At 41.7% G+C, this 10,171-nt stretch overlaps 1 protein-coding gene across 3 annotated transcripts; it reads right to left on the reverse strand.

The window, feature by feature from the left end:
- Window positions 1–4,956: 4,956 nt before the first annotated feature.
- Window positions 4,957–9,473, reverse strand: LOC101485430 (neurogenic differentiation factor 6-A). Of its 3 annotated transcripts, none has more exons than XM_076881577.1 (2): window positions 9,421–9,473; window positions 4,957–7,010 (listed from the first exon to the last, which is right to left on the reverse strand). In XM_076881577.1, exon 2 carries the CDS (start codon window positions 7,002–7,004, stop codon window positions 6,066–6,068), a length of 939 nt encoding a protein of 312 aa, XP_076737692.1. In that variant the 5' UTR covers window positions 7,005–7,010; window positions 9,421–9,473; the 3' UTR covers window positions 4,957–6,065. The 3 variants fall into 3 exon arrangements, with proteins under 3 accessions (XP_076737692.1, XP_004572149.3, XP_004572150.3); XM_004572092.4 differs by lacking the exon at window positions 9,421–9,473 and adding an exon at window positions 7,315–7,450; XM_004572093.4 differs by lacking the exon at window positions 9,421–9,473 and adding an exon at window positions 7,256–7,405.
- Between the last annotated feature and the right edge of the window lie 698 nt (window positions 9,474–10,171).

Below are 10,171 nucleotides of genomic sequence, written 5' to 3' on the forward strand. Positions count from 1 at the left end.
TGCTTGTTCACGCAAGTCATACAACAGATAAACTACCAGAGAAAAATATATCTGAATTATATGCTGTTAACATATTAATCAGGAATAAATAGTGAAAAGGTTTGTTATACTGACATGAGCTGTATTCCCGCAGACATTCCCTCTTCCTGGTGGAGAGGTTGTGTAACTCCTGCCTTTCATGAAGCCAGATTAAATGTTCACAGTCTGCTTTTGAATATCATCAGATTTTGGTGTGAAACGGGAAAAAATGACAATTACAGACAGTATCAGTCTAAACTGTTTCATTTTTAATATTTCTTTGACTTTCATAAAAACCAATGTTGAGTGTGTCCTACGGCGATGACAGTAAAGAACAAACTCTTATTATGACCGTTACAGATAGTTCCAGGTGCCTTTACTCCACTTAGAAACCTTTGATCACACCCTAAGTTAATGTCTTTTTTTTACCACTAGGTGTCACCAAAACATCTAAATCATACATAATTCTTGAGCTAACAAGCCACCTGCAGGACTGAATGAAGCTGCCTTCCATAAAACACAGCATGTAAACTGTCTCAGGGTAACTAAAGTAATCTGTAAATTAATCTCTGTGTGTTTCCTAATGAAGGATACTTTTTACAGGGTTCTAGTTACAGGATACCCATACGGCTTCGTTTACTCTCATTTCAGCAGTTGGAGTAAGTGGTCACGAGACCTGTTACCTAACGAGTCAGCCCAGGGTTTCCTGGTCTGTCTGTGCACATTCACACACACTGGTAGCATCAGACCGGTCATCAGCAGCAGAGCAACTGATTTTACAAACTACAATATGTTAAGAGAGAGACACACACCACGAAGACGTTAGGCACAGACTGAAAGCAACACAGGGAAATGAGTGGTGTGTTTGAGAGCAAACGTATGCTCTATAAGACAGTTTACGTTCTTATTCTTTCAGCTGCAGCCTCACGGCTGTTTAACCAGAGACAGCAGGTTAAGTTCAATGAAAATGTAAAAAAACAAACAAAGCTGATGTGCAAGGGTCCACAATTACGTGAGGCTTTACAAAAATTACAAAATATACAATCAAAACATTACAAAAAAATAAGAAATGAAAACAAAAACGATGCACTGATAGCACCTGGGGGGTCATATCAAAGCACTCAACCGCTGCTGGGTCAAGTTAACCGTGTGAGCTCTGACTTATCGCAGCTGGCTAACCTGAAGAGAAGCAACCAAGGCTTTTTATGGGAAAACTATTTCATTTTTGTTATTTATGTTTTTATGTGTGTCGGTGGTTATTGGGGGAAAGCTTCTCAGAAAGGCCTGCCATGTGCCCAGCTTGTAAGTGGGTGGCATGTACAAGACACCCAAGGGAGTTGTTATAGGCAGTGGGAAGGATACAGTGGACTGTATCCATTACTAATCAGCACCCTGAGAAGGCTGCCAGATGGGCCTTTTGGATCATCTGTGGCCCGAAGAGACAGCTAGCAGCCAACCAATCAGATCAAAGATTGACAGAAGGAAAAGTGTGCACACCATTTTGTTGTTACACAATTTTCTGGCTGAGAAACAACATGACATTTTATTTAATAAATAACAAAATCATTATGATATCATCAAGATGATATCAGGGGTTTTGTATGTGCAACTACTTTAAAAGGCCTCCTGACAGATGGAAGTGCACAAGTCCACTGTCATGGTAAATATTACTGTTGCTGCTATTAGTAAGAACATTATTATATTGTTATTATTCTTAAATATTACAGTTACGTTTGTTACTAACATTACTAATTACTAGCATTTATTACTGAAAGCTAGTTATAGTCAAACAAAATGAAATTTGCACAACACCGTTGTTGTTTGGGGTGGTGTGTGCATGCAGAGGGGCTACAGGTGGCTCTGAATTTACTTATGCTGAGTGACATCGTTCAAAGCTGAAAAACACTCACACATTGAATAAACAGAAGGACATGATGTTATTAGGAGCCCGATTATTGTTGTGTGCTGTTTTTGTCTTTGTCTGGTTTTGTGTCTCCTTTTTTGGCACAGGTAGGCGGGGCTACACTGAGCCTCTGGCACACCTGTTCTTCACCAGACGCATTCATCAGAAGCGTTCTTAAGGAGCAGCGCGACGCATGTCTAGTGTCGGAGCATGGTCCTTTCAGGAGTGCCTGTGTGCCTGCTCACCCGTGGAGATCATCTTTATTGGGGCTGAAGTTTTGGTTTACATCCCAGCATCCCGCCTCTCGGTCTCTCTCCGTGCCGCCCAGTCTGGCTTCTGATAACGTCCTGGCTCTGCGTTTCTATACACGTCCTGCCTTGTAAATACACTGTGCCTGTAAATAGCTCTTCACTGTTAATACATTTCCTCATTGCAAACCCTCGTGTCTCCTGTGTTCTGCTCTCACTCTCAGATATGTTCTGAAAGAGCCCAAAATAAGGAGCCTCCTGCCCAGTGGGGGTTTCTGTTGTTATTGTTAGGTATGACCTCGCTGTGGATCATTTTCTTCAGCTACCTCGTTTTAAATCAATGAACTGAAATTGGGATTTCTTGTACTATGTCCTTTTTTACAGACCGACAGCTCTCACAGGCTCATATGCTCAATGAGTCCCACGTTCATTATTGCTGCTGTGTTGGCTCAGTGGGATCTCTGCTGTCATTCATTCCAGCCACACGCTGTGACAGCCACTAGGTCACTTACACAGGGGTCTTCTCTTGTGTACTTTGTGTAAGAGCAGCAAATGTGATAGTTATCTGTGAAAGACTTGTAGAGGCTCAAAGCTGCCACAGCCTTGAGTTCATTACCTCTCGCTTTCTGTGGTATGTCAGAGGTTGGTCACAGTGTGAGAACGGAGGCTATTTGGGGTATGCATGTACAGCGGTGTGTGTGTGTGTGGGGGGGGTATGTAACACTTAAATATTTCAGATCATCAAACAAATTTAAATGTTAGACAAAGATAAAACAAATAAACACAAACAGCACTTGCTGCAGAATGTTCTGGTAGCACCACACTTCTGGCTGCCTTCCCCATCAGTCATCAGACAGGTCTCCAGTGTAGCTCCTCCACCGGCGCTGTAGCGGCTTTTCAGTAAACTGCAGAATGAACTCTCCACAAAGGTGGTGTTATCCCCATGTGAACAACTCACCGAGCACTTTAAGAGCCTGTTTGTACATGGGGCCATCATCAGCATATTTCATTTATGTGTGTCCTTGGCGGTGGAAGCCTTTGGCCTGATGTGAACTTAACCGTTAACTACCTGCTTGCTCCTCTGAAGATCAACTCAAAGACTGTGATAAACAGAATTGTCACGGGCCGTGCGATTTCCGTGAGTCATCTCGCCTCGACTTCTGCAACAGCCTCTACTCTGGTGTTAGCTCGTCATCTATTGGCCGACTACAGCTGGTTCAAAATGCTGCAGCAAGGCTTCTGACTGGCACGTGGGAGCAAGAGCACATATCCCCTATACTCACCTCGCTACACGATCTTGACACTTGTCTTTAAAACATTGCATGGACTAGCTCCTATATATCTTTCTGATCTTTTAAATCGGTATACTCCAGCAAGATGTTTGAGGTCTGCGGACCAAATGCTTCTAGTTGTCCCCAGGTCCAGATTAAAACACAGAGGAGATCAGGCTTTTGCTGTGACTGCTCTGTGGAATAAACTGCATATCAGGACCTCTCCAGCACTGGATACTTTTAAAACTCGTTTAAAGACCCATTTTTACTCTTTGGCTTTTAATTCTGTCTGAGTCTGTCATTATTTTATTCTTATTATTTTCTTTCATTTTATTTAACTTTTAAATTTTATCTGATTATTTTATTGTTCAGTACTTTGGTCAACAGTTGTTGTTTTTAGTGCTATATAAATAAAATTGATCGATTGATCAAATACTGCGTTACAGTTGCTGCTAATCTATTGATTAGTTTGAAATATCAGGACATGGTGTTCTTGACATGACCTGGTGCTGTATCTGATCCCAGACCAGTGGGATGATTGATATTACTTCCACCCCTCTAATGAAGCCAGGCTCTTACTCCCCTGTAGTTAAAGTACTGCTGGGTTTCCCAGTCCATGATAAACAAAGACAAAGCAAACTTTTTTCCCCTTTTTTGGATAAATATTTAAGTTGTTATAACAACAAAAAAATAGCTGAGCTTTTCTAAGGCAAAGACACAAGATTAAAATTATATCACAAAATAGAAGCAATAAAAGAAAACAGTGCAGAGCTTCCATGTGTGGCATTTGCTTAAAATTGAAAAGTTAAAACAGAAGAGAAGAATGATGAGATGAATGCATGGATGGGTGGATGTGTGATGGAAACTGGAGCTTTGAAACAGGAAGTAGTTTAAATGTATAACAGTAAGTATCCCAGTGTTTCTCTAAACCTTTACAGGATTACACACGACAATCCTGCCAAAACAAAAGGTGGGACAGTGCCAACCACAGAAACAGGATGGCGTCTTCTGGGTCCAGAGGTCATGGAAGATATATCGAGTCATCCCAAAGTGATTCGGATATAAAATGCAAATCACCTGTTGACTGGCTGTTAAGCCACATCCCACGAGGGCCTCTGAGTACTTTCTTATTAAAATGCTCCTGGCAATATTCAGCTTCCTGCTGCTTTGGTCACCCTGTGACTCCGGAGCTTGTTGGAAACCTCTATCAGCGACTAGCTTCATGCATCACAAGTTCAATTCATTGCTTTAATAACAGAGAAAACTCTGCATCTTCTAACTGTAATTCACATCAGAGCTTTAACATTTTCCATCAGTCCATGAAGATCTGCTGTGAAAAAGACGGACCAATGTCCTTTGGGGCTGAATTTGTAATGTAAAAATTGTAGGAAGAGGAAATTGTTCATTAAATGTACTGAGCATGTGAACAGCTGGGAAGACGTTTATCGTCAGTGTTTAGTGCATGACCACTGTAACATCTGACATTAGTCACATACTGCTTTAAATGCAATTCATTACGATGTGTGAGTTTTATTAACATAGCACCAGTTAACAATTACATTTCACTCAAAGTGCTGCCTGTGCATGTAAATCTTCTCTTTGACCACTGGAGCCGAATCTGCCAAATATCTGCAGAGTTGAAGAATCAATACTTCAAATATAATTGTTAATGCTAAGCTGAAGTAAACAGTAACTATTGTTGTTACATTTATTTGGGCCAAATTAATTACATTTAACACAGTGCCAAATCACAACATCAATCACAAGGAACATAATAAGACTTTAAATGATAGTAAATAGTACACATAGTTCAACATAGCATACACGTCCATGTACACAGTATATACCTGCCTGAAGTCAGCTCTGGAAAGCTGCTGAAACACTGACACTTTCATCATTGTGTAACACAATGAATCCAAACATTATTAATGAAACAGAGACTTGTTGTTATCAGCAGAATATTATTTTCATCATGTATTTGTCAGTGAAAACAAAGCTGTGACAAATGTGGTAAAGATGTAATGCAGAACAACAGCTCGCCATCGAACATTCACCCAGCAGCTGCTAAAACAAACAAAGTGGAGTTACAGAAACACACAAAATGCATTTGACATCCTTATAATAATTTACTACGTAAAGCAAAACAGAGAGGATCACAATATCACACCACATTTGTTCTGTTCATCCAGCATGCCAGCTGCAGCAAAAACACCATGGAAACGGCCGTGCATTCAATTTAAATGTAGTTTCAGGGAGCAAAGTTCTGGATAAATGCCCTGATATTTTAAAAGTATTCATGTGTTTTGGGTAAAACCCTCAGCGATTTGGCCCACAAGAAGAAAAAGTCATTATGTAGCTAACAGATTATTGTTATTATTATTATTATTATTATTATTATTATTATTATTATTATTATTATTATTATTATTATTATTATGGGACTCTGCATGTTTTCCTTGTGTGTGTGTCCGTCTGTGTCTGTCACATTACAGGTTGTCGTCCGCAGACAGTTCAGTGAAGATGACTTACTACTTTCTCATCATGCACTCACAAACCCTAGCTTTTTCCCTGTTATTGTTGGCACTACTGAACTTCTTAAGAACTCATCCATTTATATGCTGTTTATTAATTATGGAAAGGCTTGTTTAATTCCCCCTGCACCTGGTAAAACTGTCCCCGGAGTTGGATGTCATAGGGACCAAGGTCTGAGCTGGAGGCCTGATTGATGGGACAATAGCGGAGACCATTGTGACAACTTCGGTAGTCGACCGGTTCCTCGTGTTTGAGGGTGAAAAGCCCACTGAAGTTGAAGGGTGGGCTCAGAGTCCCCATATCCAGAGAACCAGAACTGTCTGGAGAGGAACTGTCGTTTACAGACTCAAAGGGGCTGCAGAAAGAGCCAAAGGGCCGCAGAGACCTACCGCTACCCGCTGTGGTGGAGCCCCCAGCCTCGGGACCAGGATGGTGATCATAGGCTGCGTACAGAGACAATGACTCCTCGTCGGGTTGTGAGATGAGGCTGCAGGTGTTGAGCTGGAGACAGCCAGCGACAAGGTTAGTGGTTGGCTGAGAGAGACCTTTGCACAGAGTCTGAACGAATGTGAGCAAGTCCAGCCTTTTGCCAGTGCTCAGGATCTCACTGAGAAGCCAGATGTAGTTCTTGGCCAAGCGGAGGGTTTCTATTTTGGACAGCTTTTGTGTCTTGGAATAACAGGGAACCACCTTTCTCAGGCTGTCCAATGCATTGTTAAGTCCATGCATACGGTGTCTTTCCCGCGCATTTGCTTCAATCCGTCGTAGTCGAACCCGGTCCAGGCAAGAGTGGCTCAGTTTCTTCTTTTGAGAAGCCCTTCTTCTGAGCCAAGCTGGATCTCCTGCTTCACTTTCCTCCTCCTTCACTTCAACATCCCTCAGTTCATCCTCCCTCCTGGTATCAAGGCTTTCCTCTGGGGCTCTGTCAATCTCTGGCTTAATCAATTTGACTAATTTGTTAGAGGTCCAACTCATCCTTACTGAACTGATGGTTTGATTGGAGGACTGTTCATCAAATGGCAAAGTCAGCATGCTGTCCTGCACGTTAATGGTGGGGAAAGAAAAATTAGATACAAGGCTTCAAACCTTAGAGGATACAAATCCCCAAATTAGGAAAAAACTGGGTTTTTAGCAGAAAATTTGACTGTACACATATGAAACATCATAATCTCATTGTGCAAAATATCACAACAATTACGAACAACTGGGATATAACAAAAGTCCTTATCATGTGAAAAATACCAGTTGTGATAGATACAGCTGAAATTAATTACCCGGCTTACCTCTTTTAATTAGTAGGCTGTTATTATTTTTCAATGACGCACTAAATAACTTGGCTCACCCGGCTCTGTTGTTCAATTTTAAAAGGTATCGTCCTGAAGCCTCCAAGTATCTCGACAAACACGTTCTCCTCCCTCTTTCTCCTGCTAGCGTCTTCTTCTTGTTGCAGCCTCACAGACACTGATGCCATCTGCTGATGTCCTCTCTCTCCCTCACACACACATGCAAACTAGCTTCGTATCCCTCTTTTCTCTCTGCATCACTCTGCCTGTGCCTCTTTCCCTCTGCTCCTAACATGGTGGATGCTGATCTGAGTTTTTAGACTTCACATTGAGCTGCTATAGTCACACAGTGAGCTGAAGCTAGTTGGGCACTTGTTCCTGTCAGCTGTCTAGCTTACACCTTGCAATGTGCTGTCACATGCATATAACCAGTGGTGGACTGGCCATCAGAGGACCAGTAGCCTAAGGGTCGTTTTGGCCTGCTGTGAATTTTCAACTTGATCTGCACATAGTTTATGGACCACAGAGAGTCCATGCATCAGGTGCAACTCTCGGCACAGACGAGAGCCATAGTGATGCCTGATTTGCCAATATCTTTACTTGTATTGGTAAAAAGACTGTGGTGAGCAGAATTTAGTAACAGGGTATTTATTTATGTACTCATTATCAGTGTTGGGTAAGTTACTTTAAAATAGTAACGTAGTTACATTACTAGTTACTGCTCTCAAAAGTAACTCAGTTACTTCAAGTTACTCGTTACTTTTAAAGTAACTAGTTACTAGGGAAAGTAACTTTGGTTTTACTCAGAATTCTCTTGTTAATGTGTTTCTTCCATAACTTTGCAGTCTTCTAGCTTGCTTACTTGCCACAGTGCACTGTGCCACCTACCAATAGAAAGGAAAAGATAATGTGCATATTTCCACGAGAGAAATCCCACGCCTGGACCGTCATTGACTGCTGCCATGATTCTAGCCTACGTCACAGCGTCATGTGCACCTTTTACATCCAACACAAAAACTGCAGTCGTGGTGCTTTCGATTGCACTCAGAAATTCTGCCTTCTGAATAGGAAGATGTAGGTAACACCAGACTGCAGATGAGCTGCATACAGGGCTGGACTGGGACAGAAAATCGGCCCGGGCGTTTTGACTAGAGACCGGCTGCCATTATAGGAAAAATCATAAAGCCTTTGAATGAAAATAAACACTGTTGTGACAGTGATGTACACTGTTCTGATGGTATATATGCATCAATCTATCAATCGTTTGTTGTAAGACTCAGATAATTATTTTTTAAAAGCTAGACATTTTAAATGAGAATAAGAAAGAAAAGTATTTCTTTGTGCCCCCCTCTCCCTGTTAATGCCCTACATGCCCCCTGGCCACAGTTTGCTAGACCCGCCCCTGCACAGTTACCAGCTGTCAGCTACCTAAAAAAGGATCCTGGTGTTATTTGTCTCTCAGAAACAGTTCATAACTTCAACTCATCCATGTCACCTAAAAGGTAAACCTGTTTCTCCATCACAGCTCTGATGGTTCAGTAAGGACATCTCCTGGTTTCATCTTCATGTTTCCCTCTCACCACATATCCAAACCGACATCATGACCAGCAGCTTTACAGCTGTGGCTCCAGCAAACATCAGCTGATACTAGAAATTAATATTAAATAAATTCTAACAACAGCTGATCAAGCTTAAACGTGCTGCTGTTGTTTATCCGCTGGTTTCCTCTTTCGGCGCAAAGTGAGCGATAAACAAACAAGAGAGCCGATCAGCTGATCATTGATCAGTTTCATGATTGAAGTAGAAACAGGAGAGGGAGGGGGAGAATGAGAGAAGAAGAGGCAGCTGTGCAGCAAAGACATAGAATAACTCCAGCTTTGTGTCTTTTTCATTGCAGCTGAATTACGGGACAAACTGTTCCTTTTCACCTCAATAAGAAACGCGTAATATTTTCTCTGAATACCAGGCAGGACGGTTGGCAACTCTAATAACTTATGAACAAAATAAAGTTCAACATCATTAACTTCATAGCACCACCCAGCTGTATAGAAACTCCGTCATGCTAGCTAGCACGCAGTACGGAAAAAGTCAGCATAACGAAAATAAACTCCACCTAAACTTGGTTTATATCTGACCCAGAGAGACTGCAGGTCATAACTTCTTACCTGAAGTTCAGTTCACACTTGGACCTGCGGCAGCCTCGGGTCTCTTTTCCTTCATCCACCTGCTGGCCTCCACCACTTGCTAATGTTACTGAATCTGTGGAAGCTCCGCGATAGCCACCACACGAAGTAACGAGTAACGAGCCTATCTAAATCCCAGTAACGAGTAACGCGTTCCTGGTTTTGGCATAATAACTAGTTACCGTGCTCGTTACCACAATAATAACGTAGTTACTGTAACGCGTTACTTAATAACGCGTTAGTCCCAACACTGCTCATTATAAATAAAAGTGCAAATTCTTTATCTTAGTGCATCCTCAAATTGGACAGAGAGTATTTTACCAACTGAATTGTCATCCATGACCCATTCCTATTCCATACTACAGTCAGTGTAACAGATTCAAATACTCATTATGCCTTTTTGGTTAGAGGCAGCATTTAGACTGGCCCTGCACCATGACAGGCCTCCAACGTGTGTTTGATGAATGCAATGCTCATCTATCTGGAAGCCCATTAGGGAAGAAAGAAATATGTATGAACTGATACTCTCTGCACAAAGTAGATGACATTTGTCTCTTCTTAACTTTGGATAATCTGGAACTATTTGGAGTGGCCTGTCATCCAGGCCATTTATAATGACAGTAACTAGCTCTTAATGAGAAGTCCCTCCTAACCACATTAGTTTCTTCTCCCACATTCAACGTGAAACATGGTAAAGTAGACCCCACAACGATGCAGCACAGTGCAGAGCAGC

Source organism: Maylandia zebra, unplaced genomic scaffold, assembly GCF_041146795.1.
Source record: "Maylandia zebra isolate NMK-2024a unplaced genomic scaffold, Mzebra_GT3a scaffold25, whole genome shotgun sequence".
Taxonomy (NCBI): Eukaryota; Metazoa; Chordata; class Actinopteri; order Cichliformes; family Cichlidae; genus Maylandia; species Maylandia zebra.

Excerpts from the sequence above, each read along its gene's own strand:
- LOC101485430 (XM_004572092.4), bottom strand. The coding sequence starts at position 7,443 with ATGGCATCAGTGTCTGTGAGGCTGCAACAAGAAGAAGACGCTAGCAGG. Across the intron at positions 7,011-7,314 it reads AAATTGAACAACAGAGCCGG|GACAGCATGCTGACTTTGCC; the intron begins GTGAGCCAAGTT and ends ATTAACGTGCAG.